This window comes from Castanea sativa, chromosome 5 (assembly GCF_040712315.1).
Source record: "Castanea sativa cultivar Marrone di Chiusa Pesio chromosome 5, ASM4071231v1".
Lineage (NCBI taxonomy): Eukaryota > Viridiplantae > Streptophyta > Magnoliopsida > Fagales > Fagaceae > Castanea > Castanea sativa.
The window spans coordinates 42,823,258-42,841,393 of record NC_134017.1 but is presented as its reverse complement, the minus strand read 5'-3'; the positions used below and the strand labels follow the sequence as shown (position 1 = coordinate 42,841,393).

The following is an 18,136-nucleotide window of genomic DNA, read 5'->3' as shown; positions in this document are numbered from 1 at the left end:
GCAACAGGTAATAAAAGATGGCTTCTCGTGGGAACAGACTATTTCACTAAATGGGTTGAGGCCGAGCCCTTAGCAAATATAAGAGATGTTGACTCCAAGAAGTTTGTTTGGAAAAACATCGTTACTAGATTCGGTATACCACACACACTCATCTCAGACAATGGTGTTCAGTTCGACAGTAAGGCTTTTAGGAAGTATTGTGGGGACATGGGTATCATAAATAGATATTCCACCCCAGCTTATCCTCGAGGAAATGGGCAAGCCGAGGCCGTTAACAAGGTTATTGTCAGTGGGCTGAAGAAAAGGTTGGATGATGCGAAAGGCAGATGGGTAGAAGAGCTCCCTCATGTTCTGTGGACGTATCGGACCACACCGCGTAGGTCTACTGGAGAAACGCCATTCTCTATGACTTATGGAGCCGAGGCGGTGATACCTCTGGAATCTGGTTTTCCCACCCTAAAGACGAGCTCTTTCAATCCAGAGAATAACGTGGGGCTCTTAGAGAAAGGCCTAGATTTGCTTGAGGAACGGCGCGAGGCAGCAATGGTCCAAATGGCTTATTATCAACAGAAGCTAAAACGGGGATATGACGCCCATGTGAGGCTAAGGCCACTTGCACCTGGTGATCTCGTACTAAGAAAAGTTGTGGGCACCTCTAAGAACCCAGCTTGGGGTAAATTAGGACCCAACTGGGAAGGCCCTTATCGCATTGTTTCAGTAGCAGGCATAGGGTCATATCGGCTAGCTGACCTAGATGAAAGAATCGTACCACGCCCATGGAATGTAATTAATCTTAGAAGATATTATTATTAATAAAATGTGCTTTTGTTAGTGGACATTTCAAAGTTATGAGTGCCTTTGACGCATGCAATTACTGTTCTTAAGAATCAAACAGAAACTTGGTTAAGTGCAGTCCTCGGACCACAAACCTTGTGGAAATTGATGTCTTGTCATTTGTTAAACAGAACCTTAGTTATGCCGGGTCTTCGGACCTCCTACTTTGGGGAAATTAACATTTGAAGCTACTGTTCTTAAGAATCAAACAGAAACTTGGTTAAGTGCAGTCCTCGGACCACAAACCTTGTGGAAATTGATGTCTTGTCATTTGTTAAACAGAACCTTAGTTAGGCCGGGTCCTCGGACCTCCTGCTTTGGGAAAATTAACATTTGAGGTTATCATTTTTAAGAATCAAACAGAAACTTGGTTAAGTGCAGTCCTCGGACCACAAACCTTGTGGAAATTGATGTCTTGTCATTTGTTAAACAGAACCTTAGTTAGGCCGGGTCCTCGGACCTCCTGCTTTGGAAAAATTAACATTTGAGGTTATCATTTTTAAGAATCAAACAGAAACTTGGTTAAGTGCAGTCCTCGGACCACAAACCTTGTGGAAATTGATGTCTTGTCATTTGTTAAATAGAACCTTAGTTAGGCCGGGTCCTCGGACCTCCTGCTTTGGGAAAATTAACATTTGAAGTTACTATTCTTAAGAATCAAACAGAAACTTGGTTAAGTGCAGTCCTCGGACCACAAACCTTGTGGAAATTGATGTCTTGTCATTTGTTAAACAGAACCTTAGTTAGGCCGGGTCCTCGGACCTCCTGCTTTGGGAAAATTAACATTTGAGGTTATCATTTTTAAGAATCAAACAGAAACTTGGTTAAGTGCAGTCCTTGGACCACAAACCTTGTGGAAATCGATGTCTTGTCATTTGTTAAATAGAACCTTAGTTAGGCCGGGTCCTCGGACCTCCTGCTTTGGGAAAATTAACATTTGAAGTTACTATTCTTAAGAATCAAACAGAAACTTGGTTAAGTGCAGTCCTCGGACCACAAACCTTGTGGAAATTGATGTCTTGTCATTTGTTAAACAGAACCTTAGTTAGGCCGGGTCCTCGGACCTCCAGCTTTGGGAAAATTAACATTTGAGGTTATCATTTTTAAGAATCAAACAGAAACTTGGTTAAGTGCAGTCCTCGAACCACAAACCTTGTGGAAATTGATGTCTTGTCATTTGTTAAACAGAACCTTAGTTAGGCCGGGTCCTCGGACCTCCTGCTTTGGGAAAATTAACATTTGAGGTTATCATTTTTAAGAATCAAACAGAAACTTGGTTAAGTGCAGTCCTCGGACCACAAACCTTGTGGAAATTGATGTCTTGTCATTTGTTAAACAGAACCTTAGTTAGGCCGGGTCCTCGGACCTCCTGCTTTGGGAAAATTAACATTTGAGGTTATCATTTTTAAGAATCAAACGGAAAATTGGTTAAGTCTTATCTTCGGACCACGACTTTGATCAAAGTTAACTCCTTATTATGTCTGGGTGTTAATGCGTTACTGTTTATTAACTCGGATCTTAAGTTTTATATATTTAAGTGATAAGCAAATTTGTGCAAGGAATGGTCCTCGGACCTTACATCCTACTAGAAACGGTGCTATACATTACAAGGGTTTGATCGTTATATGAGGTCTTTTCTTCTTTTTTAATCAAGGCATTGTTTAAATATCTCAAACATGTCACCTTCTGTTAAGTCTTTAATAACATGCGCATGATTATGTGGAAGTTATGATTGTGCAATCCTTGGAGTTAGATTTGTTTACTCTGAGAAACTTTTGCTATGTATTAATGGGAAACTTTTGCGATAAGTATAAAAAGAATAGAGTAAAAACAGATGTAACACGAGTGAAAATCAAATAAAGTTGTTCTTCATTAATCATTTGGACATGCATTACATATAAAGGCTGAACATGGAGAAAGAGAAGCCATAAGCTAGGTCCTAAGCTTTTGGAGGAGGATCTTGCTGAGAAGTGCTAGTTCCCTCTGTCTTTTTCAACTCCAACTCAAAAGGAGACAGAACCTTTTTTCCTTTGTCTGCTACTTTCGTTGGAGGGACATTGGATTCCATGGCTTGGCTAAGGCCCTTCTCGGCATCTCCGCCTCCTTCCTTGTCTTTATTGGAACCCGAAGGTTCTGTAGGATCTGGAATTGGCTTCGGGACCATGGGAGGAAGAGCAGGAAGAGTTTTCTCAGGGGTAGGATTAGCAGTAGGAGCCTCTTCAATCTCCTGTATCTCCAGGGGAAACCAAACGTTCTCAGACTTCCTAAGATCCGAAGATAGAGGAACTCTTGCTACGTTTAAAGCTTCCCCCCAGACTTTCTGACAATACTCCCGGCACAAGGCCGTGAAGTCCTCTGTCAGCTGCTCCTCGGTGGTTGCTGCCCCTTCCTCGAAGCTCGCCTGCTTGGCAGCTTGTAAAGAGAGTTGGAATGAGCTGGCTTCTTCCTTCATCAGCGCAAGTTCTTTTTCCAAATCCGAGCATTCCCGTTGGACTCGGGCGAGCTTATCATCTTTTTCGCGAAGGAGCTTGCGCTGCCCTTCTATCTAGGTCTTCATAGTCTTCAAGTTTGACTCGACCCCATTCTTCTCTCTCCTCAGCTCAGCCACCTCCTAGGTAAGTTTTTCATTCTCAGCAAGAGCTGTGCCCAAGGACTTCTCTGTCTCCAGCCTAATCTCCAGCTCAGTCCTGGCCTTCTTCCGAGTGTCTTCTATAAATTTCTCGGCTACAAAGACCTCCTGAATGGCCTGTAACAAAGTGTGATGGAATCAGGAATAGTAAACAAACTTATGAATATTGTTAAAAGTGGAATCTTCCTAAAAAGGGGTAAACTTACCAGCGCTAAATCTCTTTTTAAAGAGAGGAATAGTTGTGGCTGGCTCATTTTTTCCAAGGTCTCCATGTCCTTGGGCAACAGAAGAGGGCGCTCCAACACTTCGGCCAAGTGGTGGGCATGGCCTTGCTGAATCGCCCTTATACTGGATTGGCAGGAGATGGGTGTGCCTTCCAGTCTTAAGTCAGGGGACCAGGTGGTCGGTGCTCGGCGCACTTCGGCCTCGTCCCTAATTTCTTCGCTTTCAACTGAGCGGGCCCGACCCTTGCCTTTGTCCAGCCTCTGCTGCTGAACCGGTGGGAGTTGTTGTCGTGGTTTCTTGGGGTCCTTACTGATCGTCCCCTCAATATCCCCCTTTCTCTTCTTCTTGGGATCCTCGGCTGGAAGTTTTGGCTCAGCTGGAGGAGGGGGAGGTGGCAAAGATGGAGGAACTTGGGACGTCCCCGTCTTTTTCTCCATAACCTTCGCAGCTCTATTGGTTAGGAGACCCTTCATCCTGCCCATATCTTCCTCGGATTCGTCCTCGGGTAGGGCAACTACAAACCCTGCAATTCCAGAGGCCTCGGTGGCTTCTTCCTCCTCGTCGGAAAGTACGACGAACTGATTCCCTCGAGGTCTCTCGGTGTCTTCCAAATGGAATTGATCTATCTCTTCGTCTAGTGTATGTGAAGAAAACACCTGCTCTTCTGGAATAATAGTTGCCTGAGAGTGCACGGTGAGGGGAATTGCTGCTATGGGTTGGTTGTACAAAACGGTGTGAGGGGCGTCAGGGAGCTCGCGGTCGTCCAAAAAGTGGGGCCGGGCTATGTTTATTCTCCTTCGTCTTCGGTCACCCGCAATTATGGCGTTCTCTATCTCCTGGAAGTCCGAGGATATGGGAGTGTACCCCAGAATGAGATGAGCAGCCCTGAGTTGTAAGTCTTTGCTAACGAAAACCTCGGAGCGAAGTACTCGGTTTAGGTCTGCGATGTTACAGTGACTCAAACGAGGGCGCACGTGTTGCTTATCTGCAAAAAAGACGTCAAAACAAACAAGCCTGATCAGATTCACACAGATATGTAATAAGTTTATGTAATTATGAATACTCATTTTTGTGTGTGTTAGAGGAAGTTGTGTTGTGGGGAGATTAATCCTATGGCATCGCACCTGGGTCCCCCCACTCAACTGGGCAGTAGAGGCCGTCATGCCAGTTCCCAGAGACGATCAGGTGGTCGTCCTTCATGCCTTTGTTGGATTTGGGCAGACAGGAGATTAACCTAACGACACTAGAATGGGACTTAATGTAGTAACCTACATTGGAGAGTTTATGGGACTCGTACAGAAAAACGACATCATGCCAGGAGAGGTTTAGACCCATTTGCTCGTTTAGAGCATCGACGCTACCCAAAACTCTAAAAATGTTTGGGAGGCACTGATCGGGACACAACCGGTGGTTGCGAAGGTACTCCCTAGTTACAGGTTTCATTGGGAGGGTCATCCCACCCTCTATAAAGGCTATCATTGGGATGATAACCTCTCCCTCTTTCCTAGAATCGGCGACGGCTTCCGCCGGACAATATTCTAGACCTACGTCGCTGGGAATACGGTACTTGGCCCTAAAGCCTTCCATCCCAGCGGCGGTATCAACTAGACACTTGAGTCTTCCCATTACAGAGGAACGAAAGATTAAACTCTAAGAGGGAGAATGCTTATAGTGACAGCCGAGGACGAGGACCGAGGAGAAAAGGTTAAGAATAGAAAGAACAAGAACTTACAAAGTTGAAGGTGTGCAAATTCCCACGGTTTTCTGCAGGTAAAGTATGATGGCTGATGTTTTGATGGGATTAACCCCTGGGGAATTAAATGAAGGCGCAGGTTCCCGAAGCGTCATGGCATGTGGAAAAGCGGCCTCGAAATTATATTTGTCCCGCCCAAATTTTCGTGGAGTAACGAGAGCCGTTGGATGCCCATCTCGCCGTTGAACGTGGGGGACAAAGTGTAACTTGCAGTAATAAATGCGCGCGTTTTTGAAAATAAAACCGCCAAGTGGCATCTTCTGGGACGCGAAACGATTTCCACACGTGCCATCACTCACAAAGTGTGTGGAGTAGGTTCTCGTCAGATCAAAACCCTATTTTTCTCCTCGGACGTCGAAAATTAGAGTTTTGAAGGGCTATTGTGGGGAGTAAAAAGACCTTGATGGGTATATGGGCCTTTGGGCCATGCTAAGGAAGGCCGATCTGCTCCTGGATTTAGAACTTGTTAGTACTATGGGTCGGCCCATACGCCGAGGATCCGAGGGTACAGCCGAGGATGATTCTTCCCCTCGGACGGACATCGGAGATTCCGGGTCTTCATTGTAAAGATTAGGGAATGACACGGTGAAGACCAATGGTAAAAGGGGGTGAACCCTTGAATGTCCTAGAAGCATCGATGCTAGAGAAATACCAAGGATAAATGCTGCCACATCCACATTAAAGACCCTGCACCTACCACCCTGGCCGCATTAATGGGGAAGTGACACCTGAACAGTGGAAGGGGAACTTCTGGTTACTATTCAAAGGCACTGAGAAAAGAAATATCTAGGCTAAGGGGGAATTGGGGCAACACGTGTACAAAGTATCAAAAAGAAGAGTATTTAGAGAGCAACCTAGAACTGAAAAATGGGGGGGACTACTTTGTAATCTAAAAGGAAAAGAAAAAAGAGGAAGAGATAATCTAAGAACAACTCTTGGCTTACGTCCGAGGAGGTTAATTTACAATATTCCTCGTTGTTTTCGAGTGTTTGCAATTTTTGGCTTGTCATTTAATTCTCACACACTTCTAACCTGGGTTTCTAGCCCACACTCTACAAATTCATATTGTTTAAGGCTCATTGGGCTTGAGCCCGTAACTGTTCTTGGGGCCAGGTGCAATTGTGCACTTACAATTTTAATATGAAGTTTTTGTGCCTTTTAAGAGAAAGGCCTTAGTATTGATATTCATATGCCTTCCATGAGAAAGGGCTTTTGTAATGTGTTCTTGGAAAAATATTTTGATATGTTTTGAGATGTGTAGAGATGGTAAGAAATATATATATATATATATATATATATATATATATATATATATATATATATATTGTGAGTTATGGTGTTTGTAATATATATAGGAATTATACATAGACACTTTGTTGGACATGGATCTTGTATATGTATGCTTTGTGAGACATGGAGTTTAAAAAATATATGAAAGGAATGTGTGGGTATTTTGTGAGGAATGTGTTTGTAAAGTATATGGAAGTGTGAGATAGATGATAGGAGGGTTAAATGTGGTAAATACATGAGATTATTTGTGTTATGGGTTATGTTACTTTCTAAGAAGAGAGATTTTGTATGAGAAATAAAAAATAAGATAGAGATGTGTTTTTGGGTAGAAAAATGATGAAGTTTCAGAATATTAAAGTGTGGGAGAGATGGGTAGTAATGTATGTGATAGGTGTTATCTAAGAAGAGGGATTTTGTAATAGAGATGAAGAAAGACATGAAGATGTTTTGAGATATGGCAGCAAAGTGAAAGAAATTTCAGAATATTGAGGATGAGAGAGGGATGGATTAGTGTGTCATGGCGTGTGGCTTGGTCCTCTTTATATAGAGCCTAGCATGTAACTAGATTAGAACTTAGTTGAAGGGAAAATTAGCAAATAGGGGAAAATCTTTGACAAAGTAAGTAGTCTTTTGTTTTTTAACCAAAAGAAGAAAGTTTAAGACTTTAATGTTGATGACACAGCTGGATGATGTCATATGAGTGACATCTTTGGCATTAAATTCATAGCTTGGCTAAACATGGTAAGTTAAACTTTTATGGGATTCTTCTATTTTAAGTATTACAGCTGGAGCTACTGTAGAATGTGCTAGGGTTGCTGCAGCTTTTGCAGAAGCTTCTGCTGGAGCTGTTTCCAGCTTCCGTTGGAGCTGCAAAACAGCTTCTACTGGAGTTGTTTGCAGCTTCTGCTGGAGCTGCTGTTGGTGTTTTTGGTTAAGTTTCCTCATTTGAAAAATTATGTGTTTAGTCCATATATAATTTTGGTAAGTAATAGATTAGTTAGTTGATATGTGATGAAGTTTTAGAGATGTAATTATGGTTTTTTTTTTTGTTGTATTTTAACAAAATCTTGGAGAGTAAAGAGAGCATTTAATGCTAGATATGAGATATTAATATATATTTGGCTATGTGCTTGGAATTGATTTATATGAAAAATTAATAATGTAAAATGGAATGATATAATTATATTTTAAAACTTGTATTATATGATGGACATTAATTTTTATGTAAAGAGCATGCGGAGTTTCATCATTTTAAATGTTATGTGATATGAGAGGCTTACCCAATCGTTACCTATTACACACTGACCCATCAGAGTTCAGGGAATTGGGGAAGACATGCCAAGCAACATGTTTTCCTTTATCAACTTTGAACCACTAGAGTTTTACTGAACATACTTCTTGGCCTTCCAAACCACAATTCTCAAAATTCCCACGATGAGACTCATGAGCTTGGATCATAGGCCAAAAATGAGATGATGTGCTATGAGTTTGAATCATGGGCTTCGACGCCCTTTTTGTGTAAATATGGGCTTTTTGGGCTTTATAAGAGATTTTTCCAAAATCTATAATAGTGTTGACGTAGTGCGGGTCGCCAATGAAATGAAGCCATGTGGTGTGAAAAATTTGTCCTCAACAATGTTAGACTACAAAAACTTGTAATTTAAACAATTGATTGATAATATAATTATTGATCTTTGATTTTTTGGAAATTTTGCAAGTATGGTAAATATAAAAAGAAAATGTAATCTAAGGGTGGATTTGTTAAAATTCATATCCAATAAAAAAATATTGAATAAAATTGTAGCATTAGGCTACAACCAAATATGTAACCAAACTTTGTCCCATTCTTTTCAAGTGAAATTCTTTAATTTATATTTGATTTTTAAATAACTTGTGCATTAAACAAGGACAAAATCTTCCTCTAAATTGGTTCGGAGGAAATTCATTGAACCTACACTTGTTTTAATGATACAAGTGAATGGTTTTATAAATCACAATTAGGAAATCCCAGCCTCCAAACTAGATACAGGCATACTAAAAATGTTTCTAAATTAGTGGTTGTCTCCTCTTTTGCTCGCCATACATCTAATGACTTGTAAAAACAGCAAACTTGATGTTGACACAATTGCCCCATTGTGATTGGCACTGAAAAAGGAATTTAGGACCATGATTCTGCATTCCACTCTGTTCATAGACATAGTAGCATCCTCTCATGGTTTAGGATGCAAATCTAGCTTGTGTTGCAGAGACGTCAAATAACTATATTGACGTCGACCAGATAAAAAAAAAAAAAAGGAGGGCGAGACATTATATTGTTCAAAGCAGTGAACGGAGCAAAGAACATAAAATTTATGTTGAAAATCTATTTGCATTTCATTCATGCTGAAGGACCATGGCTGCTTTGGATATTTCAGACAACCACCCTTTTGGCCTTCTGTTTAGAAGGAGATACATGCTGATGCAATAGAGTAGTATTTGTGTCAAGGTAGTGGAGGACTATCACCATAAGGATGGAACAAACAAACATGGGTATTGGCCCAAAAAACCACAGGAGCAAATTAAGAGCACAATAAAGTGCTCTTAGTCCCAGTGACCAACAATCACTACCCCTTATTACTGCCATTTCCACATATCTCACAGGTATGTCACTATCTGGGGTGCTTATTAGATAGTTTGCGTGGACAAAGTTCCTTGCTGCCTGAACGAAGCACGAGAAAGCGAGGAGGAAGCAAATTAGGAGGCTTATGTACTTGATAGACATGGTAGATGACCTTGTGTCTCCATAGATTAACTCACTCTTCAGGAAGCTAGTGGAAGAATTTGCGATCCAAGCTCCAATGAGAGAACAGAGAGTTAGAGAGACTGATGCCAAGAATGTTGCTGCTGATGTGTTGGTCGATAGCACTGATAAAGCTGTGCCAACATCCTTTTTATCAATCTGCAATGACCAAATTAATAAGTATTAGAAAAACTGGGTGAGTTTTGGTTAAACTTTAATAGAAAGGATGGAAGAAAGTAGGAGTTATATACTAATACTGGCCTGCATAATTCTTTCAACCCATGCTTTTTTGTCATTGTTCTCAAAGCCCATTATTGTGGTGTGAGGAAGATTAAGATATCTGTGAAGAAGGAAGAGATGATATGCAAACATGATGAGCAACCCACTTGGGACCAAAAATAGATCAAGGTACTCCTTTTGGAAAGTCATAATTTTCCTTTTTTTTTTTAAGTACAGATTGATGGATATGGAGTACTTAAATGGATTTCAGAACCTGAATCAGAATCAGTATAAGAATCCTAACATCAAACCAAATCTGTTAAAGATATGATTAAAGAACCCCTCTCACTAACTTTTATGCATAATATTATCAAACTATTCTAATATTTATATATGATACAAACTCTCAACATTGTTGAGAGAGAGAGAGAGAGAGAGAGCAGAATACTATTTCCAAGATAGACACTACTGCATGTGTGTTCTTACACGTTCCTGTTTGGAATTTGAATTAAGGCTACTTTGACTTCTTCCACGTTCCTGTAATGAACAATTATTTAGAAAATAGAAAATAAAGAAAGAAATAGCCACCGCTACCACCATACAAGTATAATTGTATAATAAACCCACTTGAAACTTCTACTAAGAAGGTATCCTCAAATGGTAATCTAAGATTAACTGAGGCATGGTCCAATTCTTTTGGGAACTTTTAGATGGCCATTAATATGATTTTGACTTGCCAGAGTAAACGTATCAAATTCAATATTTATCTGAAAATCTGTACATAAGGCCCACATTTGAGCCTTTACACACAGGCTTGGGCATGAGCCTTGACAAAGTTCCATTATTGAATGTGAACCAGAGAAAATTTTCCTTATTTTCTGTTTCACGCCGCCCTCTAGAATCTAGATAACTTGTGTATCAATATTAATATTATAATAAGCTAGTACTAGCATGACCAACTGTGAACGACTTTTCAATTGCATTGACTGTATTTATATAAATGTTGTTAATCAATTAGGTAGCAATTTGAAATTAGAAATAATACTACCTACCGGGATAAATAAGAATTTTTTTTTATTTTTTATTATAGAGAAAGAGGATAAATAAGAACTTATTTTCTAATTAACCTAGTTCACATTCAGTATTTTTTTTGTGACATGAAGGCATTCATAAGACACAGACTTATCTATACCGTCGCGTATAGAAATTGAGAATCTGACCGCAGAACTTCTTCCACAGTATTTGGAGAGACTGTGTGGATCAAAGTTTTTTAAAAAATGGCTTATTACATTAAGTATGCTATCCTCTGACCATGACAAGCAGGGTCCGATTTGGTTTGGAACCATGTTTTCTCATAATTTCTCAGAAAATCGGATCACATGTTTTTAGATTCCTACAACAAAATCTGGTGATAAGATAAAAATTTAGCTTTAAATCTATTATAATTAAAGTTTTCATTAGCAAACGTGCGCACAGAACAGGTGATTTTGGTTAGGCATAGAATCTATGGACTTCAATTAGCAATAAAGATTATAGAACTCAAAAAAGTTGCTCACTGAGAACAGATAGTCTATAGAACAAAAAAAAAAAATTAATGAAAAAAATTCACAATTACTATTGGTGGCAAATTGTTGATGGCAAAAAAATGAGGTTAGTGATTGACACAAATGAAAACCAGTAAAAGCTTATCAATTCAAATGTTATAATTTTTTTTTTAATTTTAATTTTTTTATGTAGGATTACTAGATAGAAATTCGAATGTTTAATGCACGTGGGATGCAAGGCAAACCACAAGTCATATACTGTAAATAGAATGCAATACAATACACAATATAAGAATTGACTACGTACAGCACTCTTTTCTTGACACAAATTTCATATCTTTAAATATCAAAGAAAGTTTTAAGACTACGCAATTTCAAGACTGACGATACCTCAATTCCCTAGCTTACAATATATGATTTATCCAACGATCATGAAAATCTTAGTACATGAACATCACGTAATTGCTACTAAGGATAAACCTCAATAAGGGACCTTAAACCAAATAAGGGTTTTATCTTGTAGTGACCAAAACCAGCCTCCAAGAATAGTTTTTCCAATTCCTTCTCATGTCTCTCTCTTCTAGTAACCACAACCATCATCAACATGTCAAAAAAGAGTTTTGCGCTTGTAATTTCATGCTCGTCTTTCTTCTCATCAATCACTATGTCTATGATGATCACCTTTCTTTTTTTTCCTTTGTTTGAAATAGCTTCTCGGCATTTTTTTAGTACCTTCACGCAATCTTCATCACTCAAAGCGTGTAAAACCAACTGCAATTAGTTATTTTCACCATCAAGACAATGAAAACATGATGCAACTTTTTTAGGCTAACCATAAATAACACAACCAATAGAGCCAGCTCAACAACTTTGAGAGTTTTAGGTGAAAATTTTAAGTGGGGTCTTTTTATATTTAAATATTAATCAAATAATATATATTGCATTTTTTTATTTAAATTATATTTTTCTTGCTTTTTGAGATGCAAAATTAACTAATTAAGTTTTTGTATTTAAGTTCCTCTAACATTTCTTTTTCAATTGATGATATAACTAATCCACTTAATATTTCTTGTGACATAGTAGACCTTAAATAAGATTTTGTTAATTTTAATTTTAATATAGCTAATTCACTTAACCTTTCTTTTTTAAATAAAAATTAATTTATTACATGGTTCAATAAATTAGTGTCACTATAATACAAATGAGTTGATATGATACACATCAAATTATTAATAAGTATGATAATTTATAATAATTGATAAAGTAAGAAAACGTGTTATCCTATGACTATGGGCCACTGGGCTGTGCAGCTTATGTAGTGTGCAGTGCGCAACTGTGCAACTTGTGCTGCTGTACAGTGCGCATAGAAAATGTGTTGTCCATCCTAAATTTAATTTTGTTAGCTAAAATTTGACTATTTTTGTTTTTTCCCTTTTTAATACATTTTATTGACCAATAAAAGTGCTTAAATTTTTTTTAATTAAAATATATAGATAAATATATTATATGTATAATTTTTTTTACAAATTGGAGCCTTCTTTTATTTGGGGGCCTCTTAAGTGATTGCATCAATTTACATCACCTATTGAGCCGACCCTGACAACCAAGAGTATACTCATTCTCTAAAATTGTGCCCTTCCTCATTGTATCATCACTTCACCTAAAGTTTGAAATTGACTATCAGTTTGTGCATAACATGAGAGCTGTTGGAATTTGAGAAAGCACATGTCTATGAACAAGAAAAAAAGTCCACACAAGACAATATTACCTAACATGGTTTGACCAATAATGTGTGTATATCCAGGAATCAAACTCATAGACTCTTAAAATAACACTCATACAAACCTCATAAACATAAACTAATGAAGACCGGAAATGCAATAAGGCTAGATATAGTTCTGTTTAACAAAACATTTGAGAATTGAAGGAATGGAGCTTGGAATATCTACCAAAAATTTGAGAAATTTTCATATAAGTATTTTATTTCAGTATGATGAAATCGGTCTAGAATAGTACATATTTAATTATTGGAGCCTTTTAGGGTTTCTAACAAGCTTCTCTAAAAAAAAAATTACAAAGATACAGCCCAGTTTTCTACGATTTTGCTAAAAAATCAAATTACCCACATAAAATATGTTAAAATGAAATAACTAAATTTAGCTTAGGTGGTGAATAATCTCTATATATTAAGAAGATTCAGAAAGTTAGTTATGACTTCAAAAAATGTTTAAAATACTTCTAATTTAATTAGATAATCCTTATTCTTAAAAAATAAAAAATAGGGTTAAAAATGTAATTCAAAAAAATTAAAAAAAAACTACCAGATAAACTTTTTTTCCCTAAAAATTAGGACACTCTCTATATGAATATATCTCACACACATGTTTGATACATTTTTTTTCTTAAAAAATAGCATACACTAAACCTAAACGTTTACTTATTTTCGAATCCTAAATTTTAATTTCTTAAAAATTCATTCCTATACAACCTTAGTAATAATAGATAAATTACCACCGCACTTTCTTGGTGTGATGGTCACTTCACAAGTACAAGTGCTTGTGGGGTGTAAGGGGTAAAGGTCGCGGTTCAAGTCTCTAAGAGAGAGCTTCACACATATATACATTTAAATTAGGCTACAGTAGAATTTTATCTTGTATCAAAAACTAATAATAAATAAATTCAAATTGAAAAATTACATTAAACTCAAAGAAAGAAAGAAAAAAAAAGCCTCATCGTGTAGAGTGTGTGTGATTAGTTTAGTAAGTATTAAGGTACAAAATTATAAAATTACACCCCTTTGACATGATTTTTGATTGTCCAGTTAATCAAGAAATTCCAGAGACAATATTTGGTCTGCATCATAAACATAAACTAACATACAAATACAACAAACACAGATAAACCCAATACCGCCCTCGCTCTCACATAAATACATAATAAATGAACTCACCATCTCACACAAGCGGGTATTTTTCAACTTCAAAAACACTATCACATCACTCCTCACACAAGCGTACTATTTTGCGAGAGCCCCACCTAGGATTATTCCACAAAACTTATTTATGGATCCATGAAAGACATGTGTAGATCAAGCTCCAGAAAAACCAGCCAAATTTTGAGACAGAGAGAATGGTAGTGGAAGGATTAAATAATGCAAACCTTGAGTAGAATGGCATCTGCGGAAGGGATAGACTGAAACATATCACCTCCAACAAAGTTCAAGTTCGAATTATCTGCCAAATTAGCTACGACATGTGGAAGCTCCAAAACTGTGCACTTCAAGTGAGGGAAAGCCTCCGAAATGATCCTAGCGCATGTCCCAGTGCCACCCCCAACATCAACCAGTGTATCCAACCCCTCAAAAACTGGCTTGCAGTCTTTTACAACCAAGTTCATCATTCCAGAATCACTGGCCATTGCCTTATTGAAACTATCATTAAAGTCAGGGTTTTGGTCAGCATAGTCCCAAAAGCCCATCCCATGTGCGCTCTCAAATGGTGTGACTTTGTCCCCTCGAAACCAACTCTCCAAGAAGTGCCATGGAGAAACCAAAACTGGGTCAAGCATTGCCAGAAGAAATGGTGACAAGTTGGTGACATTATCTTTGAGGAGGATCCTAGATGAAGGTGTGAGATCATATGCTTCTTCTTCTTCTTCTTGTTGATTTATATGAACTCTTGTTGTAACAAAGAAACCAGAGTGCACAAGTAAGCGCATGAGTGGGTTCACAAAACCAGCTTTTGTGGGATGAATTTGAAGCGCTGAAATCAACTCAGGTAGAGTAATAGGTTTCCCATGATTGTGGATTATTTCTGGTATGCCGAGCTGAAGGGCACATTTAAGTGACATGGAACCTATGAAGTTAAATATATGTTTATACAAATGAGATTGAGCTTGAAACAACTCACTTGCTCTCTGACCACGAACTAGATCCATAATTTTGCAGCTGCCTTAGACCCTGATGAACTCGTCCTAGTAATACAATTCAAAGCAGGAACTAATAAATAACATTAAATATTGAAGAAAGAAATGTGTGATTGCACATAAATTTTCAGAAACCAAGAAGAGTAGATTTTCCCATGAGTTCCGATAAAGGTGAATAATAGTCCATACCTGCTAAATTCTGCCACATGGATAGACTTTTAACCTTGTATATTTTTGTTGGGCCAATGTAGTGCGCAGTTGACTTATGCCTAACTTCTCTCTGAAAGTTCGGACTTTCTAGTGTAGTGTGCGTTTTTTCGTGCTTGTTAACATTTACTTTTACAGTATTTTGAATAGTTAAAATGTTTTAGGGTGATTTTGGTGAGGATTATCCCTTGGGCTCACCTTTTTTTGGGGGGGGGGGGTGTTGGTTTATTATGAAAAGAAAGTGTTATGGTATTTTATTTTATTTTTACACCTAATTTTATTTAAATACCACTTATTTATTTTTAAATACTACTAATAAGTTATTGGGTTTTTTCAAATATTTTTTGCCATGTTATTATGTTAACTACAAATATTTCATATCTTATTATTTTTAGTATCATTATTTAGCTGAGCTCAAAACTAGTCCTATGAGCCCAATTTACACATCACATTTTTTTTAAAGCCCAAGGTTACATATGTTTGATAATATTTAAAACTCAATTCTCATTGGCAATATCAAAAACTCAACTTACGTTGGTACTATTAAAAACCCAAACTAACTACGTAGCACTATTTTGTAAAAAACTCAAAGTTATCAATACTTGGCAAAATACCATATCATAAGTACTTCACTTAAAGTCCAATGATTAACAATGTTTTACGTTCTTAAACCTATTATTACAATATTACAAACCTATGAAATCTATCTTATAAAACCCATGGGAACCATTTATGTTATGTGATACTATTCATTTTTCCAAAACCATTGGCAAACATATATCAAGCCCATAGATAATTATGAATTTGCGTTACTAATATAAAAACTCATGGAAATTTATGATTTATTTTAATCCCATAATATTTATTTAATTCATACCATATTATAAACCCATGGTAACTATTTATGTTATGTAACACTTTATTTTTTTCAAAACCTATGGCAAGCATATATCAAGCCCATGGAGAATTATGAATTTGTATTATTAATATAAAAGTCCATAGAAAGTTATGGTTATTTATTTTAAACCTATGACATTTATTTATTTCAACCATAATATAAACTCATGGAATTTATATAAGAACCCATGGTCACTATTTACCTTATACATTCTTAATATCTATTTCCAAAACTCATGATAATTATTTACTTTATTATGATTATTCATAGAAAAAATATGAGAATATCACATTATTCCACTAGAGTAGTTGTTACCATATTTTATTTAAAATCCATGGATATTGCCTTTATTTAAAACCCATGGTAAATATTATTTTCAAGAAATATTAGAGGTCATTATTTAAAAGCCCAAAAGAAAATATCATTTACAAAATAATCCACAGCAAAATTATAATAAACTATACAAGTTGTTATTTAAAGCCCATGAAAATTAATACCCAAAACTTATCATAAATATTTATTAAAGCTCGTGGATTCATTTTATTTCTACGAACAACTAAAGGCCATGTGAAATAAAAATCCATGACAATATATGGTAGCTTTTTCCATTTTGTAGGGCTCACAATGAGAAAGCAGAAGGATAGACCCAAGTGAAGAGCACCACCAAGTCAATGGCCCACCAAAATACTCAGCTCTCATGGCCAAGCTCAACATGAAATCTCAGCCAAAGCAGTCTATGTGTGCAAACTGACCCCGTTGAAGTACTTCATTCAGTTCTACCTTCCACTGGAGGTCACCTCAAGAAGCAACTAAGCTCCCAAACTAAATTAGGAGATGGCCGCCTGTCCCACTACCAACTCTGACATGAAAAGTACCAGAGGCTGATACCTAAAGGCTAATGGGCAATAAATACCCTTCTTCCCCAAGTTTGAGTCACAATTCAAGGAAGCCATAACCAAGACCTCCAAACTCATGAAATCCTCGACCAAGTAGTTTATTTTATTACTAAAAATGTATGTAATTGGTTCATGAACCAAGCCCATGAATCCTAAAGGAGAAAATTTGGAAACATGTGATTTGGAAGGCAAAAGGATCTTTAGTGGAACCCTCTGAAGTAGACTTAAACTTTGACACATGGTTTAGGGTGTTGAATCCTACTTCCTAGGGTCTAAATCTCAGTTATAGCATTAGGATTCCTCCTTAATCCCATTGGCAAGACACAATCTCCTAATTCTTAGAATTTAATGCAAAGTTATGCTGATTTTTACCCATGTGTGACATTACCCAAAGAAGCAAAACAGCCCCAAAAGAAAATCTCCCATTTTAGGCCAAATCCTAGAATAATTAAGTCTATTGTCTTGCCCCTAATCAGTCCTACATTTTTAGACTTTAGCAGCTTCACTATAAAATGAAACTACCATCAACTCATGGAAGACAGCAAATCTTATCATAACATTCCTCATCTATCGTGCTATTTTCAGCCCATAAGTCAGTCCCTTAGTTCGGAAACTAGCCTTTAGTCCATAAATGCTCATATACACTTACCCATAAACATCACATTCCATCTTCTTAGAAAATCCCAACACCTTAAAATAGACACCAACCAACCAATCTGAAATTTCTGATTTTCTTGTCACTTTGCTTGTAGTTTAACTCTCCCCAAGCTCATAAATCATTCCCCTTAGCCCACATTCATTTAGCTTCAAATATTCTCTTTCTTTTTCTGCATATTCACAGCCCATAAATGTTTCCTAATCAGTCACAAACAACTCTTTACCCATTAAAGCCTTAGCCTCAACATAACTCCATCACACCACCACAAGCTTAAATACCC

At 37.3% G+C, this 18,136-nt stretch overlaps 2 protein-coding genes across 2 annotated transcripts; both read right to left on the bottom strand.

The window, feature by feature from the left end:
• Nucleotides 1-8,577: 8,577 nt before the first annotated feature.
• On the bottom strand, nt 8,578-10,199 carry LOC142636801 (uncharacterized). The gene is made up of 2 exons (XM_075811104.1): nt 9,772-10,199; nt 8,578-9,669 (listed from the first exon to the last, which is right to left on the bottom strand). Exons 1-2 carry the CDS (start codon nt 9,937-9,939, stop codon nt 9,142-9,144), a joined length of 696 nt encoding a protein of 231 aa, XP_075667219.1. The 5' UTR covers nt 9,940-10,199; the 3' UTR covers nt 8,578-9,141.
• A 1,307-nt stretch (nt 10,200-11,506) lies between these two features.
• LOC142634282 (trans-resveratrol di-O-methyltransferase-like) lies at nt 11,507-15,388 on the bottom strand. Its single transcript, XM_075808578.1, has 2 exons — nt 14,433-15,388; nt 11,507-12,044 (listed from the first exon to the last, which is right to left on the bottom strand). The coding sequence occupies exons 1-2, from the start codon at nt 15,207-15,209 to the stop codon at nt 11,742-11,744; spliced, it is 1,080 nt and encodes a 359-aa protein (XP_075664693.1). The 5' UTR covers nt 15,210-15,388; the 3' UTR covers nt 11,507-11,741.
• Between the last annotated feature and the right edge of the window lie 2,748 nt (nt 15,389-18,136).